Consider the following 21,409-nt stretch of genomic DNA (forward strand, 5'->3'; position numbering starts at 1 on the left):
GGAGCACCGATTCCAGCAGTAAACAGAAAAGTGTCTTATCTGTGGGGTGAAAGCAAGGGCTTTATAGGAGAGCGAGGAAGAGGGGCAATTACATGGCTTGGGTAAAAGAGAAAAAAAAATTACTCATTGCTACTAACAGGCAGTAACTATGACCAATTCTGGAGAATGTCTCATGGAAACTTGCCAAGAGTATGTTATTCTGCTGCTTTGGGATGAAGTGTGCGGTGTACCTCTGTGAAGTCCATCTCATCTAACGTGTCACTTATGGTAGATGTTATCTGATTTTTGTCCGAATGATTCGTTCATTGATGAAAGTGTGTATTAACATCCCCCTTCTACGGCATAACTGTCTCTCCCTTGACATCTGTTTGTATTTGTTTTATATATGTAGGTGCTCCTATGTTGAGCGCATAAATATTTACAGATGTTATATCCTGTTGTTGAATGGACCCCCTTATTGTTAGGTAATACCCTTCTTTGTTTCAATAATGGCATTTTAAAATGAAAATTTATACAGGGTTCAGTCACAAACTATCTATATAAGAATCTTTAATTCATCATTACGACCTACATACGTGGTTAACAATATGTAGTAATGACGCATCATCTTGTGTTCTATGTTTTTCAGTTAATATTCAAAGACACTTTCTAGTTGAATCCAATCATCATAATTACTATTGCTGCATGAAAAATAGGACCCTGACCAACATAATGGATTTCTCAGCAACAAGTTTGCCTCATATGCAGTTCCAAGAACTACTGCAAAAAAATTATTGTTACAAAATACTGAATTTAGAATTCCCAGATGATGTCACAATTCTACATATCTTTCTTATATTTTTATAAGAGGCCGTTAGGCAAAATTACAATTTAATGACTAAACTCTATTAAGACATTCTTGATAAATGTTTTTCCTAGTCAGGGATTTCTAATGCAAAGTCTAACCTTTCATCTGATTCTATCAATGTATATATACAGTGTGAGAAACTACATGTTGACTACGGAATTAAAATCACTGAAGACTTTCATTCATTCACTATTATATAGAGTGTGAAACTTCACATGCCTACAACAGTTTTTCTACTAGTAAAGGTTTTCCATGCATATAATAATGAATAACTTCTTCAGCATTAATTTTTCTGTTATTGTCCTGGAGTGATCTCCTTCTGTAAAGATTTTCCTGCGTAATTTCCCATTGAAGGGAGATTAGATTATTATTCATACTGGAGTTTCTTGTCCACCCTATGACCAGAGACCAGCTTATGTCTCTTCCTCCTTGATTATAAATACAGGGTTCCTCCACATGCAGTTCACTCATGTTATGTAAGGATAAATTAAAAATGAAGGCATTTCCATAATGAATATGACCATAGAACTTCCCCCACATGAGTCTTGTGGTTGATATTATATTAGGGCTGTGGCTAAAGGCACTTCCATGTTCATTCACTATAATTAAAGTGAGTTCCCTCATGGTCTCTAAGATCGGAGCTTGTAACAAAGGCTTTTCCACATAGATGACAAATATATTGTTCCTCTCCAGTGTGAGTCCCCTCATGGTCTCTAAGATCAGAATTTGTAACAAAGGCTTTTCCACATAGATGACATATATATTGTTCCTCTCCAGTGTGAGTCCCCTCATGGTCTCTAAGATCAGAATTTGTAACAAAGGCTTTTCCACATAGATGGCATATATATTGTTCCTCTCCAGTGTGAGTGTCCTCATGGTCTCTAAGATCAGAGTTTGTAACAAAGGCTTTTCCACATAGATGACATATATATTGTTCCTCTCCAGTGTGAGTTCCTTCATGGTCTCTAAGATCAGAGCTTGTAACAAAGGCTTTTCCACATAGATGACATATATACTGTTCCTCTCCAGTGTGAGCTCTCTCATGTTTTCTAAGACAAGAGCTTTGAACAAAGGCTTTTCCACATAGATGACATGTATATGGTTTCTCTCCAGTGTGAATCCTCTCATGTTCTCTAAGATAAGAGCTTTGAACAAAGGCTTTTCCACATAGGTGACATGTATATGGTTTCTCTCCAGTGTGAGTTTTCTCGTGCTTTCTAAGATTAGAGCTTGTAACAAAGGCTTTTCCACATAGATGACATTTGTATGGTTTCTCACCAGTGTGAGTTCTCTCATGTTCTCGAAGATTAGAACTTTGAACAAAGGATTTTCCGCATAGATGACATGTATATGGTTTCTCACCAGTGTGAGTTCTCTCATGTTTTCTAAGACAAGAGCTTGTAACAAAGGCTTTTCCACATAGATGACATTTATATGGTTTCTCTCCGGTGTGAGTTCTCTCATGGTCTCTAAGATAAGAACTTTGAACAAAGGCTTTTCCACATAGATGACATTTGTATGGTTTCTCTCCACTGTGAGTTCTCTCATGTTCTCGAAGATTAGAGCTTGTAACAAAGGCTTTTCCACATAGATGACAAGTATATGGTTTCTCTCCAGTGTGAGTTCTCTCATGGTCTCTAAGATTAGAGCTTTGAATAAAAGCTTTTCCACATAGATGACATGCATACGGTCTCTCTCCAGTGTGAGTTCTCTCATGTTTTCGAAGACAAGAGCTTGTAACAAAGGCTCTTCCACATATAGGACATTTATACGGTTTCTCTCCAGTATGAATTCTCTCATGGTCTCTAAGACAAGAGCTTTGAACAAAGGCTTTTCCACATAGATGACACTTATATGGTTTCTCTCCACTGTGAGTTCTCTCATGTTCTCGAAGATTAGAGCTTGTAACAAAGGCTTTTCCACACTGATGACATGTATATGGTTTTTCTCCGGTGTGAGTTCTCTCATGTTCTCGAAGATTAGACCTAGTAACGAAGCCTTTTCCACATAGATGACATTTAAATGGTTTCTCTCCAGTGTGAGTTCTCTCATGCCGTTTAATGGAACTTCGAACAAAGGCTTTGCCACATAGACGACATTCGTAAGGCTTCTCTCCAGTATGAATTCGCTTATGTCTAGTTAAAGATGAAAAATACCTGAAGCGCCTCCCACACTGATTACAAGCAAATGGATTCTCTCCTGTGTGGGTTATTTTATGAGTACGAAGGTTGGCATTTCGGGTGAAGTGTTTTCCACATTCATTACATTTATAGGGTTTCCGTACAGTGTGAGTTAAGACATGTTGAGTCAATGTGTACGTGTGAGTAAAAACTTCATCAAACCCACTATATACGGAGAGGTCTTCTCCCGTGTGATATTTCTGCTGTCGGGAAAGAGATGAAAGACTGTTATAGGACTTCTCCCAAAAATGCATGCACCCAGTTCTCTACCTATGAATTCCAGGCTGACCACTCAGTGATAATCTCCAACTAAAACCTTCCCCAGATCACTTACATATACATGGGGCATTCATCTCCAGCATGCACATTTTTACCCTTTGTAGCATCTTTATTGGAGGGCTGAGAGTTTATGAAGATATCATTACGTGTCATGCCAATAAACCATAGTTATATAATTATCCGCTTATCAGAATAATTTTATCTTAAGTCCAGGATAATTTCTTCCCCATATTTAAATTTTCAATCACATTCTCTGAGAAGGTACTTATATCAAACTGTAACAATTGTTATATGATCCTTCTAAATTGATAATTTAGGCTCCTCCCAGGCCTTGAACGTGGATAGGCAAGGTTCCTCCTCATGACACTTACTACTGTCCAGCAGTTAGGTGGGTCGTTCATGCAGATATCTTGCATAGGTATTATTTCTTGCTTGTTATGGCTGTTTTTCATGCCTAAAACAATTGAGGAAAAAAAGAAATAAACCTAAGAAATACCTTGAGTAGGAAATTAAAGTGTTGAAAAGCTCACGAGACCAGGTAAGCACACGTGACCAAATGATGTGAAATTGAGGAAAATACTGGTGAACAGACATACATTTTAGAATAATATCAATTAGAACAAAACTCAATGTTTAAGTTAAAGAATAAAATAATGATGGGCTGTTGCAGAGAATATCAAGAGTGGAAATCCTAAAAGAAATCATGACAAAGACCACAATGTGAAATTTTACCTCCAACGAGGACAGGAACATTTGCTTGCCTGAGGTGAAATGTAAGTACAGGTACATGAAGAGAAACTGATATGGAAGAAATAATGACACAGTCTGAGGAATGTTGTCTCATTGGCCACTCACAGTTTCTGAAGCTGTCGTTCACTCAAGGAAATCTGCACTGACATCAATAAGACCCTGCTTACTCACTAGCCTTCTCACACTGAGCGCATGTCTGCAGCTCACCTGGACTCCAGCCTTGGGGAGGTCCTCTTTCTTCCCTCCACAGCTCCCCTCTTTGCTCCCACTGGGAGATCACATCTGATCTGAAGAAATGACACCCTATATCAATGGAGAATGGTATGTGAATTTTCAGTTCTGTGCCAAGAACAGCGCCTGATGTTCTACTGTACAGGCAACCAAGGAAGAACATGAGCGTGGAAGAACAGCCCAGAGAATAACACCTTGAACACTAAAAACATTGATAAATGTTCTCAGCCTGACACTGCACCCAAGGACAGTAAGATCTCTGATTGCTGATGCGCCTGCCCAAGCTGAGAGAGAGCAGAAGGCTTAGTGTTTGCATCCAGAAGAAATTAAATGTTCTCACAAGGGGATTAACACTATTTTCAAAGGAATACAATACACATAAGCGCCACCAGAATATTCTGTGGAGTTTTATGTGGAAAGTGATACAAGATGTTATATTTTCTACTGTGCTCACGCTTCATCATACTGCCCAGGACAGAAAATATTCAGGATATTTATTTATTCATTCAAAAAATATTCATTGTATTCCCAGCATTGTTCTGGGTCTTGGAGAAAGTGCAGTAGATACACACTTGTGGCCAAGAAGACTGTATTCAAATTATCATGTAACACACAGGATGAAAGTAGAGAAAGTTACAAATTCCATCTAGTATTCAGAAATGCTACAAAAGATATGAGTTAGGGCAGACAGCTGTATTAGAATATGTGGAAGCTCTCCTGGATACAAGGTTAATAAACAAAAAGATGGATGGATGTATGGAAGGATGGATGAATGAATGAATAGATGGTGACAGACTCACCCACAGAGACCAGATGACTAATGTTTTCCAGCGTCACATCTCTGTACAGCGTTCTCTGGGATGTGTCCATCAGGGCCCACTCTTCCTGGGTGAAGTCTACAGCTACATCTTTGTAGGTCACAGATTCCTAAAATATCAGATATTGTTTCAGTAGGGCCAGGCTGAACAATCCCTAGGGGGCAGCTGTCAACATGATAGTGATAGCAGATGGGGGAGCTGTATGAATAGAAAACTTAAACTCCATTTGTGGTTCAAATCAAATGTTCCTACTGTGCCGATCTGCCTTCTGCCCTTCAGACACATTCAATCAGAAATACACACACAATTACTTCATCATAAAGGAATCTCAATATGAAATAACCTGGCAATTTTCCAATAAGCTGGTAATTTTGACATCCTGGGTGGCAATTATAACATAGGTTAAATAGTAAGTACTATTGAGAAGCACTTGGCTGGCTCAGTTGGAAGAGCATGTGACTCTTGGCCTCAGGGTCATGAGTTTGGGCGCCAGGCTTGCTGTAGAAATTACTAAAAAAAGAAAAAAATATGTATATATACATATATATGTATATATATATATGTATATATACATATATACATATACATATATACACACACACATATATACATACGTAGTGGTACTGAGAGTTTCAGTGAGATAATGTGCAGATGCTTCTTTTACAGCAAACACTTCATACATACAAGTGTAGGTATATTAACATTAAAGATAGACACCTATGAAGCAATGCCCAGCATTCTGCAGGATGAACAACTTTCATGCAGAACTTGGGGTCAACAAGTCACACCTCTCATCTTAAAAACTCACTTGTTCTTTATAAGGTATCAGGGCAGACAGGTCCTGCGGTCCGGTTAGGGGCTCCTGAGATGGCTCGTCCGAAGGATGGCCCCACAGTGATCTCTCCTGCAGTGAGCTCTCCATTCTTAACAATGATCACTGCATCAATCCTCTGTATGTTAATCCCGTTTTTCTGTTGAAAGGCAATAGAATCCTCTCGATTACTTATAGCCTCTCTAATCCTTCTAAAATTGCAACAGGATTCTAAATTTGACTCTAGTTTTATCCACATTCTGCCAAATACAGAGTTAATTTTTTGAAAAATACTCCCTAGGCACTGTTTTCAGATTTCCAATTTTAAAAAGTTTAATTATAACGAGGGAAAATGGGTAAAAAGGGATAAGGGTAGTAAAGAGGATTTAGTCATCTTTGGAAGTTTCCAGATTAGTCAAGTGTATGTTACCAAACCTTTAGTAAGCTTAAAACTGAGGGGAAAAGAAATGATGGCTGATTTCCTCTCTCACACAAAAGTTTCTTGTACTCTCTGGAAAACTGCAGAGCTGACCTGCTCAAAGGCCCGCCTCCTCAGTGGAGTGTAAACTGCTGGTCCTGCTCATCTCTAGCACCTGTCACCACGTGCCGAGGTCACTGCAGCCACTACCATGGCCCACGGGTAAATCACCCCCCAACCAAGCCCATACACTGCACGAGGAAGGAAAACTCTGCGTATTTCTTTTCTGCAAGGACATCCTTAAGGAGCATGAGATACACTGGTGTAAATGCTGGAAATGAGACTTCTTCCTGATCCATCCCTGACCAACAAAAAGTATCTGCGCGTCCTGGCAACAATGAACTAGAACCCAGACCCTTGAAAGCTGCCTGGATGCACTTCGAAGACTTGGGCCAAGAGAAGCCTTCCCAGCCACAGGCAACAGAGGCATCATTCAGGAGAAGGATCGCGTATCCACCCACCTGCAGGTGCATCATCAAGGGTTCGGCCACCACGTCTCTTCCTCCGGATTTCCACTCACAGAGAGTGCAAACCATATGCAGGAAAAGCTGGGCAAGGAGAGAGAAGCCAAGAGACTCCAGTCTTACCCACAATTCCCAGACCCCTTGGTCATGAATCCCTGATGCGCCTGCATGCAACCCCCCAGCTCCCCCTACAAGAACACGCCACATGCCCTGAGACAATTGCGGGAGCTCTCACTTCTGCTTGGGTCAGAGTGACAAGGCTTTGGCTACTGCTGCTCGTCAATAAGATAGGAATATTCTTTTTTATTTTCAGACAAGGCAATGAAAATCATTATTTCTAAGTTAACTGCCAACTTTTCATAGGGATATTTAATTCCCTCCCTGAACCCCAAACCTAAAAGTGCCCGACTTAGAAAACGTACAATGCAGAGGTTTTGTTTTAAGAGGGAATATATTTGTTCAATCTGACATTTTAGTAAAGTTGTAACTGGAATATTGTTGTATATTAGTCATCACCACAAATGAGACCCCAGCATTTCATAAATTGTATATTTAAACATATTGGTAAACTGAATTCTTACCAAAATTTTGTTTCTACTTAAATGTATTTCATGGAAAAATGATTTTGTATCACACACAAAAGTAGACGTAACTCACCTCCTTACACCTGGAGTCCAAAAAATAAGGAAGACAAATTCAAAGTTTAATAATAGGACTCTCTGCTTGGAAACTTAAAAACATTCACTTAATTAATCCTCACAAAGACTCTGCCGATTTCAGCATAGTCACTCCTATGGACTGAATTCCTGTGTCCCCTCCTCTCCCACCCAAATCCCTATGTCAAAGCCCTAATTCCCATGATGGTATCTGGACGTGTGGCGTTTTAGAGGTAATTAGGTTTAGATGAGGTCATGAAAGGAGGTCCCCCATGAAGGGATTGAAGTCATTCTTAGAGGAACGGACCACAGCTCACTTGCTCTCTCTCTCTACCAAGTTGGGACACAATGAAAAGACAGGCTTCTGCAAGCCAGGAACTGGTCTGTCTGAATCTGCTGACACCTTGGTCTTGGGAGTTCCCAGTCTCGAGAACTGTGAAAAATAAATGTGGGTTGCACAAGTCCCCACATATTTTATTATTGCAGCCCAGAATGACATTAACAAATGACAGGAACAGTTTCAGAGAACATTAGTAATATGAGAAAGTTACATGGTAAGGAATGATACAGCCAGTATTTCAATTATGTTGTTTCCCAAATTCAATTTCTAAACATGGTCACAGGTACAGCCCCCTGCCAGGACTTACCAGGAATTCCCCCTGTCAGATGAAGAATCTGAGATCCCTCCAGCAATCACAGCCTCTCTCATTCCAGCTTGTCCACAGAATCATTCCCCATGCCCAGGTTCTCCTCACACCTGGGAACCTACAATCCTCTGACACCACTTGAAGTCTATCAGCCCCTAATTCCATTCCTTTTAGTGCCCACTTCAATCCCCATGTAATCCTTTCTGCATGCATCCACCCCCCCAAAATAAGAAAAGCTGTTTTATTCTAACTGCATACGCATGACCTATCCCAATGCCTGGTTACATGGCTCGTGCTCAATAACATCTGAGACAAAAAAAAGCATATTTTGTTAGTTCTGCCTTCTTACCTTCCTTATACGTCCATTTCTTCCACCCACTTACTGACCAACACCCTGTAACAGACAACAGTCATAGATTTCTCAAAATCTAAAAATTCGTATAGTTTTCTTCACACCAGCAACTAATTCTCTGACATTGCCTGGGTGTCCAAGGATTCAGTTCATTCTGACACCATCTTCCTGGAGTCAGCATCAGATCCCACAAGTTCAAAGTCTTAGCCCCATGAGACTTCCTCTACTTCAGATGCCAACCATAAATGTAGTGCCCAGACCGCCCACATTTTCTGCCGAGAGCATTGTGGATTCAAGGGTTCCCACAATCCCTCAAATTAGGCTTGGCAATTTTCTAGAATGACTCCTAGAATTTAGGAAAACACTTTACTCAGTTTTACTGGTTTATTACAAGGATGAACAGTCAGATGAAGAGGTACACGGGTGAGGTCCAGAAGGGTCCCCAGGGCAGGATCCATCAGTCCCCATGGAGGTGGGCAGGATTACCCTCCAGCAGATGGAAGCTCTCACCAGCCTGCAGGTTGGTCTCCGGTGTTCAAGAGTGTTTCTAGAGCTCAACCTCCAGCAACCACTCCCCTCTCCAGAGGCTGCTGGGTGGGGCTAATATCACTTACAAGCACACATTTCATTCCTAACACTCTCCAGCTTTAACTTCTTCCCTGCTTTCTCACTGGCCTTACAAGTAGGACCTTTAGACCTGCCATCATCTTCAGAAATCCACTAGCCTGCCTCCCCGTCCAGTCCACCCAACTCACCCGACTGTAGTTTGCTCTCAGCCCCTGGGACACAAATGGTTTGGCTTCTCTCAGCAATTTTACACGAGTTCTGTTACCAGGGGAGGGGGGAAAGTCTCTAATAGTGCTCCTGCCTACCTCCATGGGGAGTCCTAAGGCTTTGCTCAAATAAGTTTTTAGGAAACTGACTAAAACATCTGTATTTTCTACTACAAGTTTTCCTAAAAGATATATCCTTTGAGATTCTGTACACAAAGTTTTCTTGTTTTTTAAAAATTTCTTTAAATGATCTCTTCTAAATGAGCCCTTAAACAACGCAGGATCTGACCACGTATCCTTTTTACTCTCTAATAGAGCTCCACTCTCTGTGTGGCACAAGCCTGGTCCACAGTCTCCTACCGCAGACACTCCTTTCTGATGAGCAGAAGCCCTCATTGCCTCAAGGATGGTGCAGTGTGACGAGGCTGGCAAGACAGGAACGTGTCAGAGAACCAGGGAAACGAGAACCTGATTACCTTAAATTCCCGCTGTAAAAATTATGCTCCCTTTTGAGAGTTACTATAGGTTCACTTTTATATTTGATACAAACACATTAAGAAGAAAAAAAGGACAAACTGTTCTTTTGGGAACCAAATGCCAGTGCCTGAAATGAAAATACATTGCCTGATTTTCCTTCACAAGTAATTTATTCTTTTATATATGAAGACAGATCCTAAGACGTATATACTTTTTCGTATTATTCAAAAATAGTTGAAACACATCCTATGTATGGGAAAATGAACATTGAAGGTATAATTTATTCATGGAACCTATCATATTTTGTGTGTGTAGAGCATGGCAGTCGGTAGCATGTCAACTAAATCTGACTTGGAGAAGAGGAAGGGTCTGCTCTAGGATTTCATTTGCTTGCCTGGAGATGAAGAGGAGGGGGCTGCTGAAGGTGGTGGCCTGGGCCCAGAAGAATAGCGAACCTCTTCTCCTCTAGGTCTTAACTACAGGCAGGCACACTTTGTTGTATTGTGCTTTACAGATACTGCTTTTCACAAAGGTATGTGGCAATGCCATGTTGCTCGGTGCCATTTTTCCAAGGGCAATTGCTCACATTATCTCTGTCACAGTTTGGGAATTCTCACAATATTTAAAACATTTTCATTATCATATTTGTTACTGTGGTCTGTGCTCAGTGATCTTTGATGTTACTATTGCAATTGTTTTGGGGTGCCACGAGCTGTGCCCATAGGTGTGGGCTACCTTAATCAGTAAGTGTTGTGTGTATTCTGACTGCTCCACCTGCCAGCTGTCCCCCTCCTCCTCTCCTGGGGCCTCTTTTCCATGAGACAGCCCTACACCGGCCTCCTAAGTGTTCAAGGTCTGTCACGTTAAATCAAGAGCTAGAAATGAATGAGCTTCGTGAGAAAGGCACGCTGAAAGCAGAGACAGGCTGAAAGCTAGGTGTCTTGTGCCAAAAAGTCAGCCAAGCTGTGAATGCAAAGGAAGAGTCCTTGAAGGAAATTAAAAGTGCAACTCCAGTGAACACATGGGTGATAAGAATGTGAAGTGAGGGGAGCCTGGGTGGCTTAGTCGGTTAAGCGTCCGACTTCGGCTCAGGTCACGATCTCATGGTTCGTGGGATCCGGCCCCGTGTCGGGATCTGTGCTGACGGCTCAGAGTCTGGAACCTGCTTAGGATTTTGTGTGTGTGTCTCTCTCTCTCTGCCCCTCCTCTGCTCGTGCTCTGTCTCTATCTCAAAAATAAATACACATTAAAAAAAAGAAAGTGAACTGAAACAGACCTATTGTAGATATGGAGAAGGTTTGTGTGGTCTGTATAGAAGGTCACCATTCCCTGAAGCCAAAGCCTAATCCAGAGCAAGGCCCTGACTCTCTTCAATTAATTCTCTGAAGGATGTGGGAGGTGAAGAAACTTCAGAAAAACATCTGATGCGAGCAGAGGGAGGTGAAGAAACTTCAGAAAAACATCTGATGCGAGCAGAGGATGGTTGGTGGGAGTAAGGAAAAGAAGTCGTCTCCATAACATAAAACTGCAAGGTGAGGCAGTGAGTGTTGATACAGAAGCTGCAGCCAGTTATCCAGAGGATCTGGCTGAGACAATTCATGCTGGTGGCTGCACCGACCAACAGCTTTTAAGTTGGAAAATCTACTGGAAGCCTTCTGTTGGAAGATGCCATCCAGGACTTTCATAGCCAGAGAGAAGTCAGCGGCTGGCTTCAAAGCTGCGAAGTACAGACTGACTCTCGTTAGGAGCTAATGCGGCTGGTGACTAAGTTGAAGCCAACACCCATGTACCATCCTGAAAATCCTGGGGCTCTTAAGAATTATACTAAATCGACCCTGGCTGAGCTCCATCAACAGACAACAAAGGCTGGATGATAGCGCATCTCTTTACAACGTGGTTTGCTGAGTATTTAACCCCACTGTTGAGACCTACTGCTCAGAAAAAAAATCCTTTTCAAAATATCACTGCTCATTGACAATGCATCTGGTCACCCAAGAGCTCTGATGGAAATGGACAATAAGATTACTGTAGTTTTCATGCCTGCTAACACGACATCCATTCTGCAGAATGGCAGGGGCAGTGGGGTCACAGACATATGGATTCAAGACCCAGAATGTTGATAAATTATACAGGAATAACAACTTACAAAGATCTCTATAAGAAAAAAATCCAAAAACAGATATAAGAGATTCCCCTTTTTGAATTTTAGGCAGTTCTTTTTTTATTTAACGTGTATTTATTTGTGAAAGAAAGAGGGAGAGAGTGAGAGAGGCAGGGAGAGCAGAGGGGCAGAGACACATACACAGAATCTGAAGCAGGCTCCAGGCTCTGAGCTGTCAGCACAGAGCCAGACATAGTGCTTGAACCCGTGAACTGTGAGATCATGACCTGAGCTGAAGTCGGATGCTTAACCAACTGAGCCACCCAAGGGCCCCTAGGCACAGTTGTAAATATGACCTACTTGAATAAATCCTGAAAATATTTGTTGTTAGAAAAGAAAATTTGTTGTAAAAACATGTGTTCAGAGAATGCGGTTCTGAGAAAGTAGAGAAATGATAGTGGCAGGCATTCATGACGAGATCTGGGGAAGAGCCATACAGAGAAGAACAGACAAGTACAAATGTTCTAAGGTGGGACAAGCCAAACAGGACTGTGAATGTGCAAGTGGGTCTAGGCACTGGGATAGAAAGTGATAGTAACAGCCCTCCGGTGACAGCTAATAAGCTAGCTAGGTTTCAGCATTTATTAAATATCTTTTGTGCTGTTTTCATCACTGGCAAAAAGTATTAAAACCAGTTTGTGTAATTTTTAGGCAAACAAAAGACAATATGGAAACTTGTTTTGAAAGGAAAATGGATAGAAGGATTATGATACAATTACTGAGACAGAGCTTATATTTATCCCAATACAATGATATCTGAGGCAGAGAGGAGAAAGTAGACACTGATCTTAAAGTAATAAGATAGAGAAACTTATATTGGGTCTGAGATAGTTGGCTTCCTACTGCTGGTTCCTTCTATCATTTTTAAAATTATTATTATGTTTTATTTATTTATTTAGAGAGAGTGTGAGAGGGGAAGGGGCAGAGTGAGAGGGAGACACAGAATTGAAAGCAGACTCCAGGCTCTGAGCTGTTGGCACAGAGCCCGACGTAGGGCTCAAACCCATGAACCGTGAGATCATGACCTGAGCCAAAGCCATTTGCAGAATCAACTGAGCCACCCAGGAGCCCGTGGTTCCTTCTACCCTTTAACTCAGCAGTGCAAGATAATTAGTGTTTATCAGACAGAACATGAGCAGCGTTCAACCTGGAAAACAAAAAGAGAATATCAAATCCCTAGGCTCTGCCCTGTTGATATATAATTCGCAACGATTTCCCAGGATATCCTAGTTCTTATGTTGCAATGTTTTATGCATCTTTGATACGTACAGGGCTTCTAATGGAAAAGGCAAGCTTCCTTGATGGAAGCTCAATGTGACTGAGAGACAGCTGCTATGTCCCGGTGTCAGGAAGAGGCAGAGTGGCTCAAGGTTTCAATACAGGGGTGGTGGGTCATTTGAAGTTCTGACATCCTGATTTTTGTCTCAGTTATGCAGTCGAGTGTTAACATTCAGTCACAGGACAATGGTCATTCAGGTGAGAGAGGAGATGCTATCTTCAACCTATCAGGTTCAGTCATCCTTTTGAGTCTTTACAGATCACCAATGTGATTTGTCATGTGTTGAGTCAGCTGACATCACTCATCATTGTTCTCCATGCCATTAAAGCATCAATAATCAATATTAATCAATAATATTGATCAATAATCAATAAAGCTCCAGGCCTGACCAGCTACTACATTTCAGCAAACGCTACCAGTGGTTTGTGTGTGTATGCTCTGTAGCCATGTGTTCAGAGCTCTTTCTTCAGAGAGTTTTGATAACATGCAGATTCACACATGAAAAAGCCAATGCACAAGTCAAAATTCACAGTTATGTGAAATAACTTGTAACCTCAATGAAAAGTGGCTTAATAATAGTTTCCATTATAATAAACAGTACTTATGTAGGGTTGAATTTTCTCCTGAAAAAAGGACCCAGGAAAACAGAGACTTGAAGACATTGTGTACAGAGTTTGGTTTACTCAAGATACCCACCTTTTGGGCTCAGTTACTCATAGGGATATGTACCCCACATAGACCCAAGAAAACTCACTCCATCTAATGTGGAGACTCCCAAGTGCATATTATGTACACACCTAAACACTGAAGATTTAACAGAGAAGGTGGTCTGGAGGCTGGATGGGTCAGAGACAGAATTCTATCACTGGACTCATAGGTAAGCATAGAGGGAAAAAGAAAAACCAAACGGAGAGTCCAAATGTCAAGGTCACTTAACCACCAATGATGTAAAGTCCTGGCTCCTTAATGGAGTCCACTTCCCAGCAGGTCTGAGTGGAGTAAGTTGAGCTCAGGGGAATGGAGATTTGGAGACTTGGAGGAGCACTGGGTCCCCTTCTTTATAGGACCTCCAGGGTGGTTACTGTTCTGTTGCCTAACAGAAATATATCTTCCAATTTCTGAACTGATTTGAGTTCAAATACTAATATTAAATCAACTTAAAACTTTTGAGAAAGAGGGCACCTGGGTGGCTCAGTTGGTTAAGCATCTGACTTAGGGTCAGGTCATGATCTCATGTTTCATGAGTTTAAGCCCCGCATTCAGCTCTCTGTGGTTAGCATGTAGATCGCTTCAGATCCTCTATCTGTCTGTCTCTTTGTCCCTCCCCTGCTTGCTCGCTCTCTCTCAAAAATAAATAAACATTAAAAAAAGAAACTATTAAAAAAAAGTTTCGAGAAATCCAGAAGAATGTCTTCTCTTGTAAATAATCTTTGAGAAGTTATGCAGCAGAGTATTTAGAGTCAGGTAGTGCCAAGTTCCAACCAGGATCAGATTTTCCAAAGGAAATATAAAAAAGAGATGTTAACTTACACTTCCATGTTAAAGTTTATGACGTGTACATTGGGGCACCTGGAGGGGCTCAATGGGTTGAGCGTCCAATTCCCGATTTTGGCTTAGGTCATGATCTCATGGTTCATGAGTTTGAGCCCCACACTGGGCTCTTTGCTGACAGTGCAGAGCCTGCCTGGAATTCTCTGTCTCCCTCTCTCTCTGCCCCTCCCCTCTCATGATCTCTCAAAATAAATAAATCTTTTAAAAAGATATAAATGAAGCTATTTAAATTTGAAAATCTAATTTCCTTACTGATTTTTAATGCTTATGGTGTGAAACCTAGTAATAGGAAACCTCCCTAAAATGGAGTGGGCAGATGTGGCAGGGAAAACTTTCACACCCTAGAACACACAGTCAATTGCAGGCCCAACAGGAAGAGGGACTGGACCCTTTGGGGACTTGGCCTTGCACGTGGATACTACTCAACAAGTCCAGAAGGAGGAAAAGACATTTTCCTTATCCCCCAGAACAACAGTTCAGCCAGTGAGAAACCACCACACTTCAAACTCTGTTTACTCCAATGGACTTTTAGTTTACAGCAACCTTCCCAAATTACCCCTTTTCTCCTTAAAAAAGCAAGCCTCCCCTTGGTTCCCATGCTTCCCTACAGTTTTTCTAAAGCTTTGTTTGTCCCGGATTGCAATTCTCTTTTATTCATTCCCCAATAACCCCATCAGTTGCTGCTAAAATAACAGGCAGTTCTTTTTTTTTTTTTTTTTTAAGAGAGGGAGAAAAAGCGAGCGAGCAAGCGCTCTCGCGCAGGGGAGGGAAGAGGGGCGCAGGGAGAGAGACAATCCAAGCATTCTCCACACTCAGCGCGGAGCCCGACTTGGGGTTCAATCCTATGACCCTGCCATCAAGGGATGAGAAATCCAGAGTCCCATGCCCACCGACTGAGCCACCCAGGCGCCCCCTGGCAGTTTTGTTTTTAAGGTTAACAATAGGAAACAAGAAACATCCCTCTCAAATGTCCTCAGATATTGAAAATTAAATTTTCATCAATTAGAATCAAAATCCACACATTCCCTAAATGGAATCCATTTTACAGGCCTCATTCATTATCCCAACTTGACATAAAGCATTAAGAAACAGAAAACAAAAACAGTGATTAAAATACCCCATACTTCTCTGGGCGCCTGGGTGGCTCAGATGGTTGAGCATCGGAGTTGATTTTGACTCAGGTCATCATCCCAGGGTCTGAGATTCAGCGCTGTATTGGCTAGGTGCCGGGTTGCAGCCTGCTTTGGATTCTGTCCCTCCCTCTGCCCCTCCCCCACTTGCACTCTCTCTAAATACAACAAAAAGAAAAGAAATGAAAGAATATCTCATACTTCTCAAAATAAAAAAACCATCTTCAGATAGCTCTGGGAGTCGCCCCAGGAAAACGTGAAGCTGCAACACCGACGACTTAACGACCCAAAGCGATTCTCGGTGGCACCCACGCTTCTCCCCAAGTCCCGGACACTCAGCCTCCCGCTGAGCAACCCCTGCTCAGGGCCACGTCGCGCCGATCCCGCCGGCTCTCCGCCAACAGCACAGACCCCGCCTGCCCTGGTCGGCCCACTACCCGCGCCAAGGGCGGCCTCCGAGGTCCCGCGAGGCCCGCACCCCCAGCCCGGCGTGTCCAGTCAACGGGCTATACACACACCTGTCACCCTAACGAGGACACATCGGCGCGTTCAGTGCAAGAGGCCTCAGGGCTCTGAGTCTCACCTGGAACTGCCCGAAACAGTCTCTGTAGGTAGAGAAGCAGCAGTAGGATCCCTCGGACACCAAAAACCCACAAACCGACCAGAGCGGCCAGGCTGCCGGCGCGTGGGACGGAAGGAGGGGAGGACCCGGAAAGGCGGGGCGGCACGGGGCCACGCCCCGATCAGGCCCCGCCCCACGCTAGCCACGTCAGGAACCCGCCGGACCTTGGCTCAACTTCTCTAGGCCACGCCCCACGCTGGAAACGTCCTGCACAAGCACCGCCCCTCCACTGACGTACCGTTCCCGCTCTTCGCTCACCTTCTCTAGGCCCCGAACCACGCTGGCCACATCCTACACCGGCCACGCCCATCCGGTGACGTACCCTCCCCGCTCACCCCCCCCCCCAGACCCCGCCTTACGCTGGCCACGTCCTGCACCGGCCCCGCCCCCGCTCTTCTTCCTAGCGCCCGCCCCTCCTCTGACGCCTTGTTGGGTCCTCCACTCACCCTCCCTATACCCCGCGTTACGCCAGGCACGTCTCACGCCGGCCACGCCCCTCCGCTGACTTCCTTTCCCCTCCCCCCCAAATCCTCCCAGGCCCCGCCTCAAGCTGACCAATCCCTAACCGGCACCGACCCGCCCCGCCCCCGCTAAACACCCTAGGCCCTGCCCCTATGCAGACGTTCCCACTGTCTCACCCTCCGTTAGCCCCGCCCCACGCTGGTCACGTCCTGCAACAGCCCCGCCCCTCAGCTTACCTCCCATTCTGTTCTCTGCTGACCGTCCCTAGACCCCGCCCTACACTGGCTACGCCCTGTACCGACCACGCCCTTCGGTCAACGCCCCTTTCCCGCTCAACCTCCGTAGCCCCGCCCCTCCGCTTACGTGTCCTTCAGGTTACACTATAACGTCCCCAGGCCCCGCCTATGCCGGCAGCGTCCTAGACCGGGCCCGCCCCATGGCTATGGTTCCGTTCCCGCTGACCGTCCATTGGCCCCGCCCAACGGTCGCCGCGTCATATATTAGCCCCGCCCCTCCGTTTACGCCCCGACCCTGTTCTTTACTCTCTCCCCAGGTCCCGCCATACGCTGGCCACGTCCTTCACAGGTCCCGCCCCTCCTAACGCTTCTGGCACCCCCCCCCCCCCCGCCCTCCCTGAAGTCCTGTCTGAGCCCTATGATCAACCTCCCTAGGCCCGGCCCCTCCGCTGACGTACCTTCCCGCTTTGCCTCCCTTTGCCCCGCCCCATCTGTGAGACGTCCGGCACCGGCACCGCCTCTCCGCTTACGTACCCTTCTGATTTCTCCTTGCCGTCCCTAGGCCCAGCCCTACGCCGGCTACGCCCCGCACCGGCCCCGCCCTTCCGCTGACGCCGGTCCCCACATCCCCTGCCTGAGTGTCGCCTCACGGTGTCTGCGTCCTGCACAGGCCCCGTTTCCGCTCACCTTCCTTAGGGTCCGCCCCACGCTGGTCACGTCCTACACCGGCCCGGCCCCTCCGCAGACATCCCCTCGTGGTCTCTGCTCTCCCTCCCTAGTCCCCGCCCACGCCGTGTCCTCACTCAGTACAAGAAATCTTGGTCTTCATGTTCCCCCCACACACATCCCGCTAGCGCCGGGGCTGCCGCCTCCCGCCCCTGGCCATGACATTCGGCCGACTCCATTCCTCGCACAAGACTCACATCCGAGCCATTCTCATCCTCCTGCAGTGAGGCCCTGCCGTCGCCAGGCCTTCCATTCGCGGTCACCTTGTGGGCGAGGCCCCTGGGCCCCGGGCTGGGGGAGGGGACGACCCCGTTGTGTGACACCTCGTGCTGTTCTGTCCCCAAACCTGTTCCCCCGGCCGTACCTGCCAGAGTGTGCCTACATTCCCGATATCCCACTGGAAAGTGAGCTGCTAGGACGTAGACGGCATCCGTTCCGTCGCCGAGTGCCTAGTGGGCGGCGACTTGAGGGAAGAAAGACCGGGAGGGAGACGCCGGGCGACCGCGAAGGGAGAGTGAGTAAAATGAGCAGCCTAGAGGATGCCACGTGGGGGGTCCTGTGCACTGCGGGAAACGGTCCTAGTGGACGGGAGTGCCCGGGCTCGACCCAGCGGGAGCAGCGGAGGGCTGGCGGAGGGGCGGGGGTGGGGTGGGGTGGGTAGCAGGGGGCACATCCCAAATGCATTCCCTTTTAACCTTGTTGTGTGAGGGTCATGCTAGAGGTCTCCGTGCTTTCCCAGCCTTCGTTACATTTTGAAAATATTGTTGGGTCCTAAGTAATTTTACACCAATTCATGTGCACTCCGTGAGGATACTGATCATTTGTTACATTAACAGAACTAGTCTAACAGCTTCCCGTCGTTCTTGTCATCTTTTGACTGAGCTGGCCGTGAGCTAAGGTTTCCAACTGTATTTTCAAGTTTCCTGTGTCCTTTTTGTACAAATGTTCAGGGATGGTACAAGTTGTTCCCGGCCCCTCCCCGCCCCCCAGGACTTATAAAATTTATTGTCGTTTTTCAGTGTGCGCATCACCTTCTCAGCGGCTTCTAGTCCTGCAGCAGCCTTTCCAGGCAGGCCTAGAAAGCTTCCCTTGAGATTCCCATTTGGGGCAGTGGCATTTCCCGTGCTCCTGAAGTAACCTAGGAAGTTCTGGATAGGAATTCAGTAGCATAGACACCGTCTCCCACCTTTCCAGGCAGACACTAGTGGCTCTTGGGTCCTCATGGCCACTTAGAATATTTCCAGAGTCAGGCAGAGCATAGGTGAAGTTCGCGGGGGTCCACAGTAACCACAGAAAGTGGTTCCTGGCTTGACTTAGATCCTCCCCCCTTCCCCCGTGGCTCTGATGGGTCAAAATGCCCTGGCTGCTGTTTTCACTGTTCCCGTGGCCCACTGGAAAAAGAAGCTGAAATACAGGATGTAGGTTGTCTAATGGACCTGGAAAGACGGAGTAAGTGAAAGGGAGTGATGAATATCCTATTTTGGTATTCAGTTTTTGCTATGGTACCACACATACAATATCCATTTTTTTCTTCAGATGTGTTTTTCATACGGTACGACTGCAGGGAGCTTGTTTCAGTATTTTTAGAATGGAAATACAAATATGAAATTTATGAGGCTTCTTTTCAAGAAGTGATATCTATGAAGTGTGTACCATGTGTGAGATATGAAAGACCAACAGGCCAACAGTCAGGACAAAGTTTTTATGTTACACATAATGTGTCATGTGTCGTGGAAACCTTATTAGATAATACTTATACCTTATTTAGCATCATTCATTAGAAACAGTTACTTAGGGGCAGCAAGAACTCACTTTCATAGAGCTCATGGTTTTTGTCATCACTAGGTCAAGTGATGCATGGAAACTATGAAACTTAATGTAAAAAAAGTACTCACGGGTTTTATTTCCTTATGATGTGGTTTCCAAATGGCACATTATATGTTTAGCATAAGGTTCTAGAATAGATTGTCATCCTTATTTCTTATATAATCCAATTCATATCCTAGGAGCAATATTCATTTTTCTTCTCTCTTCTAAAAATACCAGATTACTATTTATATGTGTTCATTTTTCCAAAATGCTGAAAATAGAAATTCACAGACTAGGATAGGGCATGAAAATTCGTCTGAAAACAATCTGTCATTCAGAGACAATTCTTATTTTGGTTTGTGCATGTGTTTTCCAGGGAAGCTGGACTTAGGATCCATTTCTGCCTGTCTCCAAAGCCCTGCCTATACCAAACATCAGGCCACAGCCCTGTCTCCGTGCTGACTGCCTTTCTGCACTTCCTGCCAGCCACCCTCATGTCTGGACTTCTGGGTTTGTGTTCTTTGTCTGGGGCTGTTGATGGACCACCAGGAGGTCCCTGGGTATCCTTTCAGTGTTTCCCAGGCACTAGAGGATGACTTGGGATGGCATCCCAGTTCTGACACGTACTTAGAAAATTCTGCACAGGCAGCAGCAGGTAGGCACCGATGTTGAAATGAATTCTTTCCAAGCTGACGGCCAAGAAGGAATTCTTGAGATGTTTTTGGTGCAAAAAAAAAGTGGTTTTGTTAAAGCATGGGAACAGAACCTGTGGGCAGAAAGCACTGCACTGAGATTATGAAGACTGACTACTAGAAGGTTTTCCATCCTGTAGAGGGGAGGGTGACCTTAAGGCTCCAGGAAATTGAGCCTATAGGTTCCTGGAGGTCTATTGTTAACATGGTGTTTTTCTTGTAAATCATTAAGACAGTTAGAAACTGGGCGCCTGGGTGGCTCAGTTGTTTGAGTGCCTGGCTCTTGATTTTGGCTCAGGTCGTGATGCCAGGGTCATGGGATTGATCCCTGCCTCGGGGTGCTGGCTGAGCATGGAGCCTGCTTAAGATTCTCTCTTCCTCTGCCCCTGTCCCCTGCTCACGCTCTCTTTCTTAAAAAACAAACAAACAAAAAAGACAGTTACAAACCCTAGTGGAAGTTTCATTCCCAACATGACTGTAAATGATGTTATCTGCATTTCCTTTTGCTTTTGTTTTCCACATCAACTAACTATTTCTTTACTCCCTGCCTCTGTTCTCAGGCAGTCACCAGTACCTGAGGAATAGTCTACACATCCCACCCTAACTGGGGGATGTTTGTAGCGTGTCTGCTCAGCGTAACTCCTCTCGCATTCTGTACAACGCAGTTTCCCAGAGTCTAGATTAGGAAAGTGAATACAGTGGGGCGCCTGGGTGGCTCAGTTGGTTAAGTGTCTGACTTCAGCCTAGGTCATGATCTTGCTGTTCCCGAGTTTGAGCCCCATGTCCAGCTCTGTGCTGACAGCTCAGAGTCTGGAGCCTATTTCAGATTCTGTGTCTTCCTCTCTCTCTACCCCTCCCCAACTCATGTTCAGTTTCTCTCTCTCAAAAGTAAATAAACATTAAAAAAATGAATGCAGGTGCAACAGAAATTAGCATTAAACTTTTTACCCCCCTCCTTTTTTTTTTTGTTTTTGTTTT

At 44.7% G+C, this 21,409-nt stretch overlaps 1 protein-coding gene across 14 annotated transcripts; it reads right to left on the reverse strand.

The window, feature by feature from the left end:
• Positions 1–532: 532 nt before the first annotated feature.
• Positions 533–18,456, reverse strand: LOC102948964 (zinc finger protein 596-like). Of its 14 annotated transcripts, XM_042982792.1 has the most exons (8): positions 16,468–16,837; positions 8,162–8,555; positions 6,856–6,942; positions 5,914–6,076; positions 5,088–5,214; positions 4,264–4,359; positions 3,678–3,760; positions 533–3,230 (listed from the first exon to the last, which is right to left on the reverse strand). In XM_042982792.1, exons 4-8 carry the CDS (start codon positions 6,025–6,027, stop codon positions 1,440–1,442), a joined length of 2,211 nt encoding a protein of 736 aa, XP_042838726.1. In that variant the 5' UTR covers positions 6,028–6,076; positions 6,856–6,942; positions 8,162–8,555; positions 16,468–16,837; the 3' UTR covers positions 533–1,439. The 14 variants fall into 14 exon arrangements, with proteins under 14 accessions (XP_042838726.1, XP_042838729.1, XP_042838730.1 ...); XM_042982795.1 differs by lacking the exons at positions 8,162–8,555; positions 16,468–16,837 and adding an exon at positions 18,295–18,456; XM_042982796.1 differs by lacking the exons at positions 8,162–8,555; positions 16,468–16,837 and adding an exon at positions 17,739–17,784.
• Between the last annotated feature and the right edge of the window lie 2,953 nt (positions 18,457–21,409).

This window comes from Panthera tigris, chromosome B1, assembly GCF_018350195.1.
Source record: "Panthera tigris isolate Pti1 chromosome B1, P.tigris_Pti1_mat1.1, whole genome shotgun sequence".
NCBI lineage: Eukaryota > Metazoa > Chordata > Mammalia > Carnivora > Felidae > Panthera > Panthera tigris.

Bases quoted from the DNA above. Each gene is read 5' to 3' on its own strand.
- LOC102948964 (XM_042982798.1), bottom strand. From the start codon at position 6,027: ATGGAGAGCTCACTGCAGGAGAGATCACTGTGGGGCCATCCTTCGGAC. The intron at 3,761-4,263 runs GTGAGCTGCAGA...CAATTGTTTTAG, and splicing joins TCCCCAAGGCTGGAGTCCAG to GCATGAAAAACAGCCATAAC. The intron at 3,231-3,677 runs GTAAGTGTCATG...CTTTCCCGACAG, and splicing joins CACCTAACTGCTGGACAGTA to CAGAAATATCACACGGGAGA.